This window comes from Lycium barbarum, chromosome 3 (genome assembly GCF_019175385.1).
Source record: "Lycium barbarum isolate Lr01 chromosome 3, ASM1917538v2, whole genome shotgun sequence".
Lineage (NCBI taxonomy): Eukaryota > Viridiplantae > Streptophyta > Magnoliopsida > Solanales > Solanaceae > Lycium > Lycium barbarum.
Window position 1 is genome coordinate 137,803,580 of NC_083339.1, and position 21,051 is coordinate 137,824,630.

General features: G+C 36.1%; 1 protein-coding gene across 2 annotated transcripts; it reads left to right on the forward strand.

Annotated features, from left to right (window-relative positions):
- Window positions 1-1,860: 1,860 nt before the first annotated feature.
- LOC132632872 (uncharacterized) lies at window positions 1,861-18,407 on the forward strand. 2 transcript variants are annotated; one of them, XM_060348992.1, is made up of 9 exons: window positions 1,861-2,016; window positions 4,877-5,202; window positions 5,287-7,871; window positions 7,961-8,103; window positions 8,607-10,493; window positions 10,640-10,688; window positions 10,774-11,018; window positions 11,951-12,061; window positions 17,732-18,407. In XM_060348992.1, the coding sequence occupies exons 2-9, from the start codon at window positions 5,013-5,015 to the stop codon at window positions 17,961-17,963; spliced, it is 5,442 nt and encodes a 1,813-aa protein (XP_060204975.1). In that variant the 5' UTR covers window positions 1,861-2,016; window positions 4,877-5,012; the 3' UTR covers window positions 17,964-18,407. The 2 variants fall into 2 exon arrangements, with proteins under 2 accessions (XP_060204975.1, XP_060204976.1); XM_060348993.1 differs by having other exon boundaries at window positions 11,954-12,061.
- Window positions 18,408-21,051: the final 2,644 nt, after the last annotated feature.

The window sequence follows — 21,051 nt, forward strand, 5'->3', positions numbered from 1 at the left end:
TAAGACAAATACATAATTTAACTTGTGCAGCGGATGGAGCTGCTCCTCTCTTAATTAGGGATTAGGGGTTCGAACATGGATATGGAAAAAATCTTTGGAGGAAGTGTTCCCTCCGAATAGGCGCGATACAGTGCTAATTATCTAGATTAATTGGGCTTAAATGCGGATATCGAGCACGAACCAGAAAATCAAAGAACATGAAAAATGAGGTAGAAGGTTCGATAGCTTTTGAAAAGTAGACCTTAAAAATAAAAAATAAAAAAATTGACTTAAATAAATAAGATTAGGACCTAAAAGTAATTAATTAATTAATTTTTTTTAAAAGAATTAGAAATTATTGTGAGGACTACAAAAGTCCCCAGGTTCGATAGCTTTTGAAAAGTAGACCTTAAAAATAAAAAATCAAAAAATTTACTTAAATAAATAAAATTAGGACATAAAAGTAATTAATTATTTTTTTTTTTAAAATTTGGGAAACTCTTGTGAGGACTACAAAAGTCCTCACATTCCCTCTTATATTATATAGTAATATATATATATATATTTTAATGATATTGATACACAGATTTGTTGTTTTGTTTACTTATTAAAATGATGATACTGCTTGCAAACAATTATACGTAGCTATTTACTTCTTACTTTGTTTAAACAACTCTCAAATGACAATTCGAGTTGCTTAAACGGCTACCATGTTTTATTTAAACAACTTCCCTGATTAGTTCATTATTTAAACAACTGTATAAGTTGTTGAAATAACTTTTTGAGTTGTTTAAGTAAATTCCCAATTTGTTTAGACAATTATCTAAATTGTTTAAATAACTCCTTAAGTTGTTTAAATAACTTCAAGTTTGACCTATTGTTCTTAAAAACAAACATTATTGTGTGCACGACTCAAATAATATTTGTTAAATGTAAACTTAATGTAGTTAGCTTACGCACGTGCGATAGCTATACTTAGTTTACTACACCGATTCATTATCAATTAAATTGTGTTTGCAATTCAGTCATAGAGTTCATCGTCAACTACTCTATTGGCCCATTGTTCTTAAAACAAACATTCTTTTGCATTTTATTGCTGCTTGCATTTCAAGGTATTTTTTTACAACTCACTTAAAAATATTCTTATCAAAATGCAACAATCAATTTATCAACTTTTTTGGCGCTGTGTGTAACACAAAAAATTAACTCCAGAATGCCTCTTAAATTTAGTCTAAGAACGCCTAACAAATACAACATTTCACTAATTTTCAATAATTATGATTCACTCGTTCATGTCTTATCATGTATGAGAGTTGCAATAGCCTTGATGCAAAAGAAAGTTTACTTGGTAGTGCATATAATATATATATATATATATATATATATATATATATATATATATATATATATATATATATATATATATTTATGTATGTTGAAAATAAAGACAAACACTCATATATTTAGATAAAGAGTCACGTAAATTTACCTCCATCGCATGTCTACATCAAATTTTATCAATTCATCATAATTAAGTAATTTAATATTATAGAAATCTATATCAGTTAACCATAATTAGTAAAAAAAATTATATGCAAATACATATCACACCTTTATTTATCTTAATATTTATCACTATTATTTTTTATTGATATAAACATCAATATTACAATGCTCTGGAACTTTGTTAGATATGCCCGCACGTGACCTAATTTCCGTTAAGCATATCAACTTCCGTTTGGCTTTGGCAGTTACTCAAGGGACCAAAGTGCACCAAAATAGTAAACTTAAAAGCATATGTATGCTCAATGTGAATATTCAAGGACCAAATGAAACTTTTCCTCCAAAGTTTAGGGACTGTTTCAGTTAAAATCTCATTTCGATTACTTTATCTCTCTCTAGGGACACTTCAATTTCTCTCTCGCTCTTTCTTCTCTCTCAACAGCACCGCAATTTCTATCGCCGATTCAAAACCCTAGAATTCCGATAATTAACGGGTCGGTTCGGAGCTCCATTGTTATCAAACTCAACATTTGGGTATGTTTGCTTAACATTTTTGTTCTATATCTTATATAAGCCCTAATTTTATACATCTCTATGAAATGTACTGTTTTTAATTGGATGGACTTAATTTTTTTTACCGTTATTGGTTTTGACGGCCTGGGTACAGTGAATTTAACAGCTCGTGATATCAGTTTTGTTCTTGATTGAGTAAATCTCTGTATTATGATGCTAGCTGAGTGTGAGTTGTTTAAAAATGAAACCTTTTTATAATTAGATTCTCTAACCTAAAATTTTGGAATTGATATATGTTCGTTGTATTGACTGTGATGATTAAGGTTGTGCTAAAGTGTAATGTGAGCAGATGATTAGCACTAATATGTATGTTTAAGTGAGAATTAAGTAAAACTTTTACCATTTCAAGAAAAAGAAGGAATTAAGTATGAAATCTCTGTGATAGTTTAAAGTTAGTTACTTTATCAGTTTGTCCTATCAGTTTTGTTCTTGGTTGAGTAAGTCTCTGTATTATGATGCTAGCTGAGTGTTTTTAAGATAACATACGGAGTTGTTTAAAAATGATGCCTTTTTATAATTTATACTCCCTCCAGATCAAAAAAAAGTGTCCACTTAGCCTTTTTTTTTGGTCAAAAAAAGTGTCCACTTATTAAATCAAGAAACAATTAACCTTATCTTTCCAGATTTGCCCCTATTAATTGTTATATGATCAAATCCCAATGTCTATTTAATTAGGGGTAGTTTAGTCAATTTACATGTTTTTTTTTCTTCTTGGAGTGAGTAGTTTCTTAAGGGGTGTGCAAATGGCTAAGTGGACTCTTTTTCTGATCCGGAGGGAGTAATTTATATATGTTCTTTGTATTGACTGTGATGAGCAAGGTTATGCCAAAGTGCAATGTGAGCAGATGGTTAGCACTAATCCGTAGGTTGAAGTGGGAATTAAGTGAAATCCATCTTTGCAACTTATGTGATAGTTTAAAGTTAGTGACTTTATCAAAAATCTTATGATGAGCCCTAATTTATGTGGAATGCACTGTTTTTAATTGGATGGACTCGATTTTTATTTTTTTACTGTCCTTGGTTTTACCGGCCTGGGTACAGTGAATTTAACAGCTTATCCTATCAGTTTTGTTCTTGATTGAGTAAATCTCTGTATTATGATGCTGGCTGAGTGTTTTTCAGATAACACACGGAGTTGTTTAAAAATGATGCCTTTTTATAATTAGACTCTCTAACCCACAATTTAGAATTATATATGTTCTTTGTATTGACTGTGATGAGCCGATGAGGAAGGCTGTGCTAAAGTGCAATGTGAGCGGTTGGTTAGCACAAATCTGTAGGTTTAAGTGGGAATTTAGTATAAAATCCATCTTTGCAACTTCTGTGATAGTTTAAAGTTAGTGACTTTATTAGTTTGTCCTATCAGTTTTGTTCTTGGTTTAGTAAATCTCTGTATTATGATGCTAACTGAGAGTTTTTTTTTTTAGATAATACACAGAGTTGTTTAAAAATGATACCTCTTTTTAGAATTAGACTCTCTAACGCACAATTTGGAATTTATATATGTTCTTTGTATTGACTGTGATGAGTAAGGTAGTGGCAAAGTGCAATGTGAGCCGATGGTTAGCACATTAAGTATGGAATCATCTTTGCAACTTCTGTGATAGTTTAAAGTTAGTTACGTTATGAAAAATTTGTGATACTTTAGGGTTAGTTTTCTTCTGAGGTAATAATTATGATTAACTGTTGGAATCTATCAAAAGTAAAAACAAGAAAAGGAGCTCTTGGAATAGGATATATTGTAAGAACAGAGTTTAAGATATTATCTTCATTTAATAGTTAGAAAAGTAGTGTTGCTCTTAAATGTGGTGGCACTGGTAGATTTAATTTCTAAAGTCAGTATCTTTTGTTGTGAGGGTAAACAAAAGTGAAGATAGTTGGAGAGGGAAGCAAGGAATGAGCTGTAGGGTCTCCATGAGAGGGTAGTGCCATATGGTGTGATGTTACTATTGTGGTTAGAGGTTTGAGTTCCTTATAATGCAAAACAAAGCGGTCACATGAGCAATATTTTTTTTTTTGAGCAATAATTTTATAGTGCTATATCATTAACTTTGCTGGGACTACATGACCTTGGTAAATAAGAACAAGCATCACAAACTAATCATAAGGATTCATTTTCAACTTGACCTGTGCTGCGTTCTGTAGGTGTCCTGACATATGCAATATTCTATACAAAGAGGAACCACATGGGTGCACCAAAAAGAAATAAGGGATGAAATGCTACTTTTCTATTTACTAAAAAAAAAAAAAATTACTTTTCTATTGTTCAAAATTCATCCTCTATCCCTTCAAAAGCTCTCCTATTTCTTCCTCTCCAAATAACTCACATCATCTGATTGCAAAATTATCACCCCCCTCCCACACACACACACAAAAAAAAAAAAAAAAGGCACATATTTCCGCCTCTTCCCTTTGTGTGGTACAATCGGGGAGATTTTTTTTTTTTTTTTGAAAAGTGGACTGCCTTAAAATTTAGATGGTGTATTGAGCTTGTTAGTCTCATTTAGACGCTTTATATTGATCCAATCTTGGATCGTTTCCGATTCTTCTCTTTCTTTTGTTTATGTCATGTCTTCTTGGTCCTCCATTTAGGTCGTTTCTTTGATTTGTGCGGAAGGATAGCGTTGAGCTTCAATGCCTGCACTTATTTATCTTCTTGTAGTTTATATAGATGGTGCATGGAAGTAGTTCATTAATGTTAATGTTCAATTCTTACACCAGACTACCTTTTTCATCTCAAATAATATCATGAAGAACCTGACAATGTGGCACTTACAGCATGATTTTGCAACTTTTAATGAAAACTAGAATGATCTTGCAGGAGTTTCAAGACAGACAGCTGAGAATAGTTATCCAAAGTGAATATGTATATGTTCTGATAGTACATTGATTGTAATGCCAAACCGTAGAAGATTCAGTTGCAAAATTATACACGCAAAGGTTCTGGAAAATCATCTATGCCTGGCAATGAATTTGGAGATAGTGTTCACAATTTTTTTGCACAAGACAGCTTGTCACAAGTACAGCATAATTCCCCAGTAGCGGACGTCAATTGGCCAACTTCAAGGGGCAATATGTGGGCTGGAAGTCAGAGACAGATAGGTGTACTGAGTTCCAACACGAAAAATTACAATTTGCAGAATTCTGGTAATTTAATATGTCATGTGCTCTCAAAACTATTAATAGCTTGGTGAATGGCTGTGATTGATATCTTACTTTTCCTGCATGCAGACGCTGGAAGAGGAATAAGCAGTTACCCATTCAATGGGCAGCATGGTTTAAATTTTACGCAGCCAATTCAGAGGCCTGAGCTTGCTAAAAATCAGTCACAAAGCCAGCAGCCAAATTTGAATGGCTACATGTATGGTAATCAGTTTTACCAGACAAGGCAGGATGAAACAAACTTTCCTGCTGTGGATACTAGTTCTGATCAACGTAATATAGCCTCAGGAGGCTCATCTTTTTTTGAGTCGCAGCAATGGTTGGGTCCTGAGCAGCACGCAAGAGTATCTGTTAGATCAGAACCTTCGGATAGTCCTTTGAGTGGCGATCTTTTTGGTGGTCAGCAAATCTCTCATCAGCAATCAAACATGCTGCATTCTTTGCAGCGGCAGCAGTCTGGGATTAATGACATGCAACAATTTCAACAGCAGGTTATGTTCATGAAGATGCAAGAACTTCAGAGACAGCAGCAACTTCATCAACTAGAAGCAAGGCAACAAAATACTTTAAATCAAGTTTCTTCCAGTCCTAAGTTAGCATCTGGTGTACATTCCTCTGCATTAGTTAATGGTACTGCGGATTCTGGTGCATTAAATCATACCTGGGCAAATGAGCTTGGCAACACAAACTGGTCACAGCGTGGTTCTCCAGTACTTCAAGGGTCCTCCAGTGGACTCATTCCCACCAATAATGGCCAAGCACAGCGCTTAATGGGTTTGATTCCTCAACAGATTGATCAATCTCTATATGGAGTTCCTGTTCCTAGTTCAAGACCATCTCTAAACCAATTTTCACAAGGGGTGACAGATAAGCAAGCAGTGCAGCCAATGCCAACTTTTAATAGTTCATTTCCAGTTAATCAATATGCTCCATTAGCAGATCAAGTCAGTGCGCAGGATGGGATTTTCCTCTCTAGACAGAGACTCCAAGTTGAAAATGTATTTGGAGATGCTCCAAGCCAAACCCTATCTAATGCAGTGGATGTGGGTAACCTTCAGCAAGCTGATGCTATGCAAAAAGCGTCAGTTCTACAGGAATTCTGTGGCAGACAGGATATAGCTGTTCCTTCAGATACCTCACAGGAGGAAGCAGCCGGGGGAGCTTCTTCCTCACAGAACGAAGCGGCCGGGGGAGCTTCTTCCTCACAGAACGAAGTTGGATTGGATCCTACAGAAGAAAGAATTTTATTTGGTTCAGATGATAATATATGGGCCGCCTTTGGCAAGAGCCCTATGAGCGGTGAAGGTGGTAATCCTTTTGATGGTGCTGAATTGCTAGATGGGACTCCTTCTATCCAAGGTGGTACTTGGAGTGCTCTTATGCAGTCTGCTGTTGCAGAAATTTCTAGCAGTGATGTTGGTCTACAGGAGCAGTGGACTGGTGTGAATTTTCATAGTACTGAAATTCCTTGCGGGAGTCCGAACTTGACATACAACAGTGAGAGACATAAAACAACTTATGCCGAAGACAACTTGCCCCAAGCCTCATCCTTAAATTCTGTTTCTGTTCATCCCTCTGGTAGCCCCGATATGAGAAATAGCTATCACAATGTTCAGGGTCAGAGGTTTCCATTTGAGCCAGGCAAGAGTCTGCAATCAAATTCTTCTCAGAGACTTTTGACGTCATCAGATGGAAGAAATAAGTTGTCTAATTTAGGCCAAACACAGATGTTAGGAGCTGAAGGTTGCGAGATGGTTGAGAAGACTTCAAATCCTCTTGACAGGGAAATGATTTTAAAAAACATTTCTACTTCTTTGGCACCCGAGCTTGGTGGAGCTAGGGAACAACACAACAAATCAGCTGGCTGGAGTGTTCTTGAATCAGCAATGCCCTCTGGAGATGCAGTGAGTGTCTCAAGAGAGAATCCATTTAAACGTTCCCAAGATTACAATCAGAAGAAATTCATTCAAGGTGAAGTTGTTCATAGGGGTGCTGGGTGGAATTCTGATCCTGGCCGTAATACTACAGTTACTATGGCACGCACAGAATCATCTGTGGGTAGTCCCCAGGCAAATTCGGAGGTCTTTAGCTTGCATAGTTCTGCCGCAACACCAAACTCAAGTACCATGAGGAGTGGCGAGGAAACCAGTCAATTTTTCCAAAATAATCATCAATCTAGTTATTGGAAGAATGCTGATCCATTGGTAAAATCTAGTGTCAGCAAAGGGGAGGTCTTACAACATCATGTTTCTGAGGACAACCAGCTTTTGCACTCATCTCTGGATATTGGCGACAAAGAGGGTAAAATGCATGAGATGGAGAACAGTGATAAACAGGAGAATTCGAATGACAGCCATCGCTCTAACTTATCCCCTCATTCTTCTGCTGGTGGTGTTAGGGATAATGTATTAACAGATGCTAAGGATTCAAGGTTTCTGCCCACTGGGAAGCATAAGTTGTCTAATGATGTTGGTCGGAGAAATTCTCGGGCTAACAAGTTTCAGTATCATCCTATGGGAAACGTGGATAAGGATGCAGATCCTACGTGTGGAATGAAACACCCTACTCATTCTCAGCCTATGTTGCAGCAGAATCCCCACCATGGCCAGTCTTTGTTGGCTCAGGTTCCTAATATTCAGGCAGAATTGGAAAAGGTGTTATATCTGATATATGATAGTATAATTCTATTAAGTTCTGTAAACCTTTGGTCAGTAATAAAAGGGGAATGTTTCGTACATTACAGGTGGGTTTATCTGATGAGCTGGCTGATGGAAAAGGCTATGGCCAGGTGCACTCTGGTGGCAGCTTTCCTGGTGGTGGATCTAATATGTCTACACTGATAAACAGATCTTTTGGGCTATCACCAAATTCGGCTCCAAAATCTAGGTTGTCAATTCAGTATTGTCATAACTTACAAAGGCCTGTCTGGCCAGGAAACAATTATTTCAGTATTCAAATACTGAAATGATTATTTCCAAGTTGAAGTTTGGCTAGAAGTTTTGGGTTTCAAGTTGAATGTTATTTGAACTAACATGAAATCTGAAATAATAGTTTGAAGTTGTATTTCAAGTAATGTTTCTAAAGTCTTTGCTTCCTCTCAGAAATCTGAGTTTCACAAATTTTTCTTTTTCTAAATGAAACTATGTCCAAATAGAACTTTGACTTCCACAAACCTTTTTCCAACTTGAACTCCAACCGCTATTTTTCCAATTTCGACTCAAATGTTTCCCAAAATGCTTAGTTAATCTCCTAGGTACACAGAGATATCTTAAATCACTAAGAAATTATTTGTCATAACTTTAGATGATTCTTCGGAACATTTCAGCTGCAATCTTTTAATCTCTTCATGCTGTATAGATCTGATGCTTTGATTGGTTTTCTCATTTCAGTCCAGACATGCTGCAGCTTCTTCAGAAGGTGGACCCGTTGAGAGAGCGTGGCTCTACAGCTCACTTCAGCAATTATGAACATAAAGCATCATCTGATGCGCCTGAAGCCGAAAATTCTGATGGGTCTGCTGGACACCTCCGGCGAAGTCGGTCTTCGGCCTCTCAAGGTTTTGGTCTTCAACTTGGCCCTCCATCGCAGCAGATCTCAGTCCAAACCCATCTCTTGTCATCTCAAGGTCTTGCTGGAGCAGTTAGCTCTTCACATTCAAGCCATGCTGCTGCTGAGATTAGAGAGAGAAGTCGGGGGCAGATGCTCCGTCCCCATCAGGCTCAATTCCCTGCCCCTTCTGGCCTCTTACAGCAAGAGTCTAAGCATAACACAAGAGTTTCAGGAAGTACAATTAATGGAACTGATATGCACACCATGTCTGGGAACTTTTCTTCAGCATTTGAATCAGCTTCTGGTCATACTTACTCTAGAAATCAGCTTCAAAATCCCCACATGGTTAGGGCAAATGGGCAAGACTCAACAAATCAGTCTATTGGTGTATCTTTTGATGAACCCCATTCAATAGAAAAAGGAGATTCTGGCAGAGGACCCTTGCCGGATGGTGCTAGCAATGTACCATATAGCCCCCCGCTCTCTATGGGCAATTCTCAGTTAAGTAATGCTAATGGTCCCCATGGAAGCGTCTCCACTGATCGAGCTTCATCCAAGGAGCCAATGTCAGCTTCCCCTTCTTTTTTAATGCCTGGGATATCTCTGCAGGGTGCATCTTCCAAGTTCACTAATATGCACACCAATTTTCCACCACCACCGCACCTTTTTAGTGGTCAGTATAGCAAGAATCCTTCCCATATTCTCCAGCAGAATCAGATGAATATTATGGAGTCATCATTATCTGCTCCAGAGAGGCAAGGTGATCAAGATGCCAACAAAGGAGGGACTTTCATGTCTGAGCTTGGTAGTAGTTCAGTGAATTCTCTGCATTCTATCGAGGGGGAAGAACTGCAAGATAAGGAGAATACTTCTGAGCCAGTACCTACGGAAAATGTGGACTTAGTGCAGGAGATGAACGATTCACAGGGTAGAGAATCTATTGTCAAGAATCTCCGCGAAGGATCTCCTGCAAATTCCTCTATGCAGAGAGATATTGAAGCCTTTGGCCGATCACTGAAACCAAATAGCTTTCCTAATCAAAGTTATTCCTTATTAAACCAAATGTGGACCATGAAAAACGTGGAGACCGACCCAAGCAATATGGCCCTCAAAAGAATGAGGGTACCAGACAGCAGTGCAGCTACTCAGCAAGTTCCTTCTGGTGATTCTAGAATGCTGAAATTCTCTGGGCCAGATGATTTGCAGAGAAGTGTATCATTTCAACATGGAGGAAGGATGACTCCTCAGGATGTTGCATTTTGTCAGGATGATTCTCAGACTGGCTCTCTTAACAGCAATACTAGTAGTGTTAAGCCTGAGCAAACTCAGATTAGTCCACATATGCCACCATCATGGTTCAATCAGTACGGAAGCTTCAAAAATGGGCAGATGTTACAGATGTATGATGCACACAGAGCTGCTGCCGCCATGAAGGCAGCAGAACAGCCTTTCATTCCTGCAAAGTCTACCAGTGGTTTGTATGCTTTTAACTCTATTCAGAAAGTAATACATGCAACTGCTGATAGAAGTCAAATTGGTAATGTTGGGCAAAGTTCAATTGCCAACTCTGCTGCAACTGAACATTTTTCTTCTCTACAAACGTTGCCAATGAACGTTGATCAGCAGCACCCAATCATGAAACCGAAAAAGCGGAAACGTACTACATCTGAATTCACTCCTTGGTACAAAGAAATTTCTCTGGATTTATGTAGCGATCAGACAATCAGGTTCTTATTGTGCAACAACTTTGATAAATCCCTTTGCTTTTAAGCTATTTGGCTGCTTCTGTTATTCCATCTGTTGTTTTCACTTTGGTGGTTATGTTATTTCTAACAGCATGTTTGTTGATGCATGTTAATTTTTCCTTTGGCAGCCTGGCGGATATAGAGTGGGCCAAAGCAGTTAATAGGCTTCCTGAAAAGGTCGCTTGAGTTGTCGACTATAATCCTGTTATTTGTAATTTGGTTGCCGTTGCATTTCTGATATCCTTTATTCTTCTGATAACAGGTTAAAGAAATTGATTCTATTGATGATGGGCCACCAAGGCTTAAAGCTAGAAGAAGGCTTCTGTTGACCACTCAGCTTATGCAGCAACTATTTTACCCTCCGCCTGCAGCAGTTCTTTCTGCAGATGCTAAATCGGAGTATGAGAGTGTGGCTTACTCCATTTCCAGATTGGCATTAGGGGATGCATGCAGCATGGTCTCTTGCTCGGATGCTGATACCAATATGCCTCAAGATGGCAAAGAACTGTAAGTTCTAGTTATTACCTTTTTTTTGGGAGATTGTTACATAATATCAGTACAAAGGTTGTACTGCAACCATATTTACAATGAGCAAAATTAGAAGAGAAAACTGTTCTGTAGTCCTAGCAAGATTCTATAATTTCAAGGATTGATTCAGTGTCTTCTGTGTAGTTCTGTTTACACAAAAAACAGAAAAGCAAGATACCATTTGGTTTGATCTTTTGCACTGAGCTACCACTATCCTCAAAACATCTGGAATTCCTCTCATCCAGATGATCCACCAAACACATGCTGGGATAATTCTCCATCTACCTCTGTCTCTTGCTCCAGCACCAGCCTCATCTCAACATAAAAGAGCTTCAATAATCTTATTGAGCATTTTCAAGGATATACCTCTGAGATTAATAAAGGTCTTCCATAGCTAATCTGTTATCTTGCAGTGTAAGAATAAATTGCTAACTGTCTCAGATTCTTCCCACATAGATAGCACCTTGAGCAAAGTGAAATTCTTCTCTGAATGAGATTATCTTGGGTCAAGACAGTATCTTTTCCTAGCATCCAAGTACAACAAGCTACTTTGTAGGGTATCTTGATTTTCCAAATATGCTTCCATGGCCAATTAATAATCTGCTGAGAAGATTGATTCAAAATTTTGTATGCTGCATTCACCTTATAACTGCCACTGTTATGCCCCTGTCACCACTCACCACAATGTATCCACCTCCATCTGTTAACCTTTAAAGTCTTCCAGCTGCTTGTAGAATTCAGTCAACCTAGCTACCTTCCAATCATTCAACATTCTCCTTAATACAAGTTCCCAGCCTTGAGAAGTCCACATTTGAGCTGCTTTTTTTTGATGCTCTACTTATTACTTGAGATTGATTAGTTTGCATCTACAATTTGTTGTTGAGGTCCTAATAATTTGTTTGATGTATTAGTAGTCTTCCTGACAAGCGGAAAGCATCTGAGAGAGATGATAGACCTCACTTCTCCAGAGTTGTGGACGAGTTAATGGGAAGAGCAAGGAAGTTAGAAAGTGACTTTGTGAGGTAAATGGTTCATATCTCGCTTATGCTTTTGTCTTTATTTGATTCTAATGTTTTTTTGATCAAGTTAATGTATTTTCATTCATAAACAAGGCCAAACTGGCCGTATATGAGCGGTATTCCAAAAGGTAAAGAATCTAGAAGGAGATATGATTCTCTACAAACTCCACCCAATCATCTATACACCAAGGAACTTATTGAGAGCACCAAAAGAAAATAAGGGAACGGAGACTACTCCTCGACTGAGAGAAACTCGACTCTACTCCTTCAAAAGCTCTCCTATTTGTCTCTCTCCAAACAATCCACATTAACGCAAGTGGAACCACGTTCCAAGCCCTTCGTCTTCTCCTTCTCCCGCTCAGCTTCCATCACTAAAAAGATTCGAGTTTGTCTGAATTATTATACTACACACACACCTAGTCATTTATTTTTAGTGATGGTGGGGGGGGGGGGGGGGGGGGGGAGAAAAATAGTTGAAGGAATCAAGCCATCTAAGAAATCGGGGATGTCTTTACTTGTGGCATTTGAATAGAAGATAGGTTCAGGTTTCAGGAGATATTTCATAAGTTAATTACATTTGAGCCTGGACATTTTCTTTACGCTGATGTTCACTTCTGTATTTGGCGGTCTCTGTAATATGAATAGAAATAGTCTGTCTAGTTAAAGCAGAACTGCACAAAATGCTAAATTCTGGCATACAGATTTCAGCTTTACTAGTTTAAGTAGTCGCTCTTTGCGTGTCTACCTGTATTAATAAGTAGAAGACTTTAAAAATTATATAAATATTACTGTAATAAATTATGTATACTTTATTACTAAGTTGTATGCTATCGTTTAAGTATCAGTTCAAAAGTATATCCATAATTTGATGTGGTGCTAAAGAATATAATACCAGTTGTGGACATTGAAAAGCCTAGTGCGGGTTATCTCTCCTGTGTGGTTTGCGAGCTATTGTACAAGAGCTGGGTTTACCCTGTGCGCACCCGAACCCGAAGGTTAGCGGCTGCGGGTTCCCATGTCTCAAAAAAAAAAAATTGTGGACATTGAAATAATTTATATCTAATTATAGTATTTATTAATGCGTGTATTTACATTTTGGTACATAATTTTATAGGAGTGTTTGATTAAAGCATAATGAACATACTATTGTACACCTATAATCAAACATATTTTTTCACAGAAAGTGTATTTATCTTTTTTTGTTATACTAAGATAATTGAATTATATAAACTAGTTGATTTTAATTATATGACTGATTATAAATTTATAATTAAGAATAAGGAAACTCAAAGGAGTGCCTACCGACATTTATCGACTTCAGTTATGATTTTCTTCTTAGTCTTTATCTATTTTTCTTTTTTATTTTTACTAAGATAATTAAATTATATAGAATTAAGTGGTTATAATTCTATGTCAAATAATAATTTTAAGTAGGGCTAAGGGTCAAATTTACCCTCCAAGTATGGTTTATAGTTTAAATTTGCCTTCTGTCAAAGTTTGGGATCAAATTTTCCCTCCCCGTTAGGATACTTGATAAATTTGCCCTTATATGGATGGGAAGTTTGACTTGGACTCCACAACAGAAAAAAATGAGCCACTTCAATTCCACGTAAGCTCCACGTCGGATCCGCGTAGGATTTCATACCCAACTCAATTAACCCATAACCCTAGTTACCCCATATTTGATTACACCAGTTGAAGATTTCTTTATCAATGGGTCGGTCCATATCTGGATTATCTCCTTCCATTTCCCCAAGATTGAAATTTTCCTGAAATGATTCGATCTTTTTCGCCAATTTCAATCGGAGGATATTTAAGTCGGGAACTGCGTCCTTGATGTGGCGGTGTAGAGTTACGGAGCGTGGATTTCGTAAATCGCCACTTGTATTCATAGATGGACTCTAAAATCGCCAAATCCAGATGATCATCAACAACTTCTTCTTCGTCGTAGTCTTCATTTTCTCTGTTCTGTTCTTCGCCATCATCATCTTGATTTCCACTTTGATCATTTTCTTTTGATTCTTGATTTCCACTTTGATCAACTTGTCCTGATTCTTGATTTACACTTTGATCATTTTGTTCAGAATTTTGATGATTTCCACTATCTTCTCCTCCTGCATTCTCTCTATTTTCTTCGTGTTTGTGATTTTCACCTTCCCCTGTTTCTGCTTCCTCTGTTTCTTTGGTTTCATTTTTTTTTTTTAATAGCTTCTTCACCATTGTTGTTTTCTTGATTTCCATTCTCTCTTGCTTCATCTAGTTTAGATTCTTGATTTCCATTCTGCCCATGATGCTCTTTTTGCCCTTCTGCGTCATTGATTCTGTGTAATTTAGTCACATCAGAAACAGCCTCTATTCCATTTCCTTCATCAGTACTAGGACTGCTTAATCTTTTACGTCCATCCAATGCGAATACCGTGCAATAAGTGGAAGAAGCATCCAAGATAACTTCTTCTTCACAATTTCACAGAATGACTCGTCACATAGTAGCTCTGTTTCATCCTTTGCTTCTTCTCCATTGTTGTGTTCTTGATTTCCACTCTTTTTCTTCATCATCAATACTAAGACTGCATAGTCTTTTACGTTCATTATTCAAAGCGAAGACAGTGGAATTAATTGGAGTTGGGTATGGGATCCGACGTGGAGCCTACATGGATCTGACGTAGCTAATATTTTTGTGTTGTGGAGTCCGAGTCAAACTTCCATCCATATAAGGGCAAATTTATCAAGTATCCTAACGGCGAGGGCAAATTTGATCCCAAACTTTGACGGAGGGCAAATTTAAACTATAAACCATACTTGGAGGGTAAATTTGACCCTTTTCCTTTTTAAGTATGCAACAGGTAATAGATAAAGTTTTACTTGTTTTGTTAATGAAATTTTCTTTTTTTGATACTAAGCTACATTTTTACTTATAGGATTTTTCCTTTTTTCGGTATTACTTGTCTTCTACAAATTGTTATGTTACATTATTCAAATAATAAAGGAACTTAGTAAGATTTTTAATTTTAAGACGTTTTATATTGGTCGCAGAGATTCTTCAGTCTTGTGGTTATCGGTCTTCTAAATCAAGATATATTGGTCAACATATATCTGTATTTGTTATTTTTCTACTTTGGGATGGACAGTTAAACCATTTATGCATTTAAATTTGTGTAGTCTAGCAAATACAAGAAATAATATGAAAACCAAGCTAGTATCATATTATATAATCATCATATATTATGCAATAAAATAATACACTTAAATTAGATTAATAATAATAATTCAAATATTTTAAGAATCCTTATTAAACAAATAACTACTATTTCTAAAACCTATTAATAGATACTATTTGTAGAAAAATATTGTAGAAATACTTATGGAATCAAAATTTTAGAATAACAATCAAGCTTTTAAAGAAACACATACAGATTGAACTTTGTGAATAGCGAATAGTCATAAATAAACTTTCCTTCTATTTTGTTCTTATGTGATTAAAATACAATGATAAAAACTGATGTAGAAAATCAAAATTATGCAGAATTAATTTGTGTTGGAATTTCCTTGTCATAAACCACTTTCCTTCAATATTCTTTGTATTGTCGTTCAGTTTCCTGATATCGACGTCCTTATTGGAGAACATCAAATACCAACCAGATTAAACTTGTAACTTAGATAATTACTCCTTCCAGTCCATATTATATAGTTCTTTTAGCTTGGGCACACCTCTTAAGAAATCCACTCACGCCTAGAAAGTAGTAAAGTAAGAGGTGTTCTCTCCACGTTACCCTTAATTAAATAGTACCTATTTAATATGGTTTCTTGGTTATGTAAAAATTCACTCATCTAAAATAAGGGTAAATTTGATAAAATAATATGTAATAATTAATACCTTCTTGATTATGTAAAAAATAATTATTTTGGACTAATCATAAAAGCATCATGTAAATATGGATCGGAGGGAGTTGTACTACATGGGAGTGAAAACAAATACTTCATGGAAGAACATGGGCAAGAAGGCTATACCATTTAATTTTCACAAATAATAATATAATTATGTTATAAGGAAATAATTTTTATAAGGTAAAGTCTTATTTAATATTGAGGTCCTAAATTTAGGAATTTTCTATTAAGTAGTTCAATTAAGGAAAAATTTAATATCTAAAACTTAGTTGATTTTAAAGACCTCAACATTAATGAAATAATTAAATGACTATTTTGTCTAGTGTGAAAGCTACTTTTAATGGGTAAAAAAAGCTAACCACATTTCGCTAAGTGGCTTCGTGCTTTTATGTACAGTGGCGAATCTAGAATTTTCACTTAGGGGGTTCAGGCAAAACAAGAAAAGCTAAATATAAAAAGTAATGTTGCCCCTGGGAATCGAACCTAGGACTCTAGAGACAATTTTAAACACCCTGGACTGCTTGAGCTAACCTTTTGCATTTGTCAGGGTATTCAAAAGTTGATATATGTACATAAACACAGAAAATCTACCCTATATATACAATGCGATTTTTTGCCGCCCTCTAAATCCGCCCCTGTTTATGTATAGATAGATTATCAACTAGATCTAAATTTCAAGGACACATGGAGGTTTGTTTACTTGGAAATCACATCTTCTCTAATGATTTAGCACATCTTCGAAAATGGAAAGATGATCAGTAATAGTTATTTTTATCACCATTGACGTTATTTCCCACTCCATCAAATGAAGAAATAGTGCTAATTTGGACTAAATCTTCCAGAAAGTGCATATTTGTTTGCCGGTTCATAAATGAATAGTGTCACTTTTTAGTAGGAAATCAACACTGCTATTATCCTAATATTTGCTCCCCTGGGCTTTGGTCCAGTAGTAAGTGCAAAGGGCGTGATGTGTGGGTTAGGCGCATGCCACTAGTTCAAACCCTGTGGCAAACATAGGTCTGGTATTTAAGTGGAGAGGGGTAGAGAGTGGGTACATTATTCACTGAGTTTAACTGTGCGCCATTGGCCTTCAAAGATTTTCTTTGTTATATTTTAAAAAAGCTCCACAATGCTTTTGTACTACTCCATTTCAATTTGTCTTGCTTCCGTTTTTAGTTTGTCTAAAAAAGAATGTCACTTTCTATATTTAGTAATTTTTTAGTTTCAACATTCGCGTTTTACCATTAGTGAGATTCCCGTATTATAATGGAATGACATGGCATATCTACGACCATAAGATTCAAATGGTATTTTTGGTATATTATACACACCGTTACTTTAAGACCACAAAATTCAAGAGTCTTTATATTCTGAAACTTGGTCCAGTCTAACTAAGACATAAAATGAAACTGAGGGAGTAATATTATGAGTTCATTTCACTTTGGCTACATTGATAGTTTCATCTGTCAAAATTGCCACCATTGAGCATGTGCATGAAGCCATCTAGTCTATTCTGAGAAAATCAATACTGCTATTTTTTTCCTCAGTGACTGCAGTTGTCCTTATATTTGCTCCCATAATGCTTCCCTATAAATATTAGGAGTTCATTTCATCTTTGATTTGTGTTACTCGTGTGTTGAGATTTATATATTTGCTTCTCTCTCTCTCCAACAACACCCCCCCCCCCCCCCCCCCCCCCTCTTCCAAACAAAATGGGCTTGCTAAGCTTACCTGACAAAGACATTTGTCAATTCACATGGTTCTGATTTTGCTGCCACTATGGTGCAGTTTGAGCAAGAGAGCGTCAGTATTAGACGTGATAGTGGAAGGACAAGATCTGGAGAAGTTCTCAGTCTTCTATCGATTTGCAAAGTTTCATGGTCGGGGGCAATCTAGTGGTGCTGAGTCATCTTCAACAGATGCTGCTGCACATAGCCATAAACCTTTTCTGCAAAGATACGTTAATGCACTCCCAATGCCTAAAAATCTCCCAACTAGGGTGCAATGTCTTTCACTATGATCATTAGTTTAGTTAATATTTTTTCGCCATCAATCCAATAGCTCCAAATCCCTTGGAAGTTTTGTTGCTAATTATGTACTGGCACTAGCAGCAGCACAAAGAGCACGGCGCAATTGCAGAAAGAACAGTCTCTAATTGGTCCCTCAATGCAATATAGGCAGTCCATTTTGCATGTAGGCCAATTATGTCAATTGTCAAGAATGTGGTTCGTTCCATGTGTCTCTCCATAGTTAGAGATAGAGAGATGTCCATATGTAGTTAGTTCAGTGTTGTGAATGTAATGGTAATTAAGTCAGGTGTAGTGTACTACAATTTCTTATCTTCTAGGTAAATATATGATGCCTAGGCTCATCTTAGTAGGTAAATGTGAATGTCAACATTTGCGAAGTTGTTGTGTTGGCTATTTGTACCTTTTTAATACTCAGAACAACCCCCCCCCCCCCCCCCCCCCCCCCCCCCCAACAAAAAAAAAATCCCCTCCTCTTTTCCTGCAGACCCCACAAAGAAGGATTTCTTTGTACTAATAGAACCCGTAACAGCTGGTAGCAATGTCAATGTCCTGGTTTTCTCTGGTCAGTTCTGCTTCAGGCAGGGAATGGTTGCACATCGAGCCAGGCTCTGAAATTTACATTGTATGAATGGGAACAAATTTTTGATGGGTTTGACCTAACGTTTTGTTCTGTATGGTTGCTTACGGAAGGTGAGAAGTGTATAAAATAATCCATTTTACTTAAAATGACTTCTGGAAAGCAGTTTGCTCATTTTGCATTCAGGCCATGTGAGTTCTGTGAAATGTTTATAACGTGATCAACTGTTGGATTTACTAGAATTCAGGTTGCTGCATCATTGCATCTTCCATGCCGTGTTGGTGCCTTGGTAATGTATGATTAAACTCTCAAAAAGCAAGTTTTGGAATAACAACTTAGCACTGAAATAGCATGGGATCTTTTCCTTTCATCTACTTGAGATTACTATGTTATGTTGGTATAAATATTACTGTAAACGGTTAATAAAGAAATTCGTGCAGAATTTTACAACGTTTGTGTAAGTTTACCAATGTAAACTGTTCGTAAGTTTACTAATGTAGGTCTTAAGTTGTGGTTTGGTTAGAGGGAATGGGGAGAATAATAGGCATAAATCTGGCATAAAATTGTACAGAGGAAGAATTTGAAAAATTAATTCAGACATAACTAATGCAATGTTTAGTTTGTTGTATGACCAAAATAGTTAATGCTTATGGTCGACGGTGCTAAATATTACCTGCATTAAATTGAGTATTTATGAATTATCTTATGTTGGATAACAAACCCCCCCTCATGACCTTCAAGTTCAACCCATGATGTGATTGTCGAGGTGTTTAATGACAGTTGAGAAGAGTTCGTCGGAATCATTATCTTCTTGTCTTTGTCGTACCTTTGATTTGGTGAGCCAGAGTCCTTTCATACCGAATTCTCGGAACAATTTTTGTCTATGTTTGACCAGTCGTTCATACAGTCAGACTTTCTATTACGCTCACTATCAGAATTTCAGCTTGAGTTTGTTTTCGCACATTTTAGTTACTTTTTGAGAGGCATATGCCCTAGATAAATGAACCACCTCAGTGTCCTTTAATCAATGTGACGGTGAGAGCCAAAAACTCTTAAGCTGCAACAGAATATAGTTGCATGTGAAAAAAGGAAGACGAGCAGAAATTTTAACAGCTCAGAATAATGTTGTAGTTCTTGCATCTTACACTTGCTCACTCCCTTGAAAATGGATTACCAAGGCACGGCCGACTAGTAACGTTTAACACATTTACTTATTTGTTATGATATGAGAAGGATGCATACACTATTTTTTTTAGTAGAACTAAAGTACACATGTTTTCCCCTTGACTTGAGAGATTATAATGTCCCCATTAAAGGAAATGCTTTCTTACATGGACACAACACAAAAAATCCATCTTGGAAGTAATGGTGTTCTACGATCATATTTAGTGGACAGTTTTGATTTTGAGCCCAACTCAAGGATCATTTTGGGTTTTCTCTACAAAACAAATATTAACTATTGTTTTTTTTTTTTCTGAAAAATATTAACTATTGTTAAGTAGTAATAAATTTGTAAAATATAAGATAAATGTTATGCCTTTATTTGTTTTGCAAACGTGCAATAGTTTGAGTAAGTTTGTTCGAAAATTTAATTTGATACTTTCTTTGTCAAATTAAGTGTTCAGCTAATATTGTAATTTTATTTTCAATATTTTTTACTAGTATAAGAGACAAGTTAAATATTTTGAAACCGATCTATTGCCATATAAACAACACATGGTGACCGCTGAGTAGTTTACTAATTAACTGTAGTCAATTGATTAAAGTAGTAGAAAAGCATATATCGAATGCAATACTGTGAGATGAGTGAGACCTTTTATATTGACCTTTTATATTTAATCAGATATTTTGATATTTTTGGTTCTAACTCTGTAAATGGAGAAATTTCTGACATGTTATCCTAATGGAATGGTGTAATTTAATAGAGCATAGATTTATAATATCATATATGGTTAAAAATAAAATAAAAGAAGGGCACTCCAGAATTTTTCTTTACTAATGGCAAGTTCTTTGTAGTTATACAGTAGGATTTCTATAAACCCTCATTCGCTGCATTTCATTAGAACAACTAATTATTTTTGGAATCGATCTTTCAAGATATGTTATATTATAGTATGTTTTAATTATAGCAGCATTTCGCTATAATAGTTAAAAAATATTTGAATAAACAACGTTTTTATAAAAGAGGTTTGACGTTGCCCTCAAACCTGCATTAATCTTTTCTAGAGCCCATTTGAGTTAGCTGATTGTATATTTTTTGATAAGCATTAAATGTTGAAATCACTTTAATAAAAGAATCAATTATGTTCTTGGATATATATAACTGTTGAAATTAGCATTCCTAAGTAGTTAATAAGTTTGGTAAAAAGTGTTGATAAGCTATTCTTCAATAAAATAACTAAAATACTCTTTAATCTTTTTTCTTTAATTTCTTTTATTTATAAATTTACAAGTATTATGGTACGGAAAAGGATGGACGACGTACACAAAACGAAGAGGAA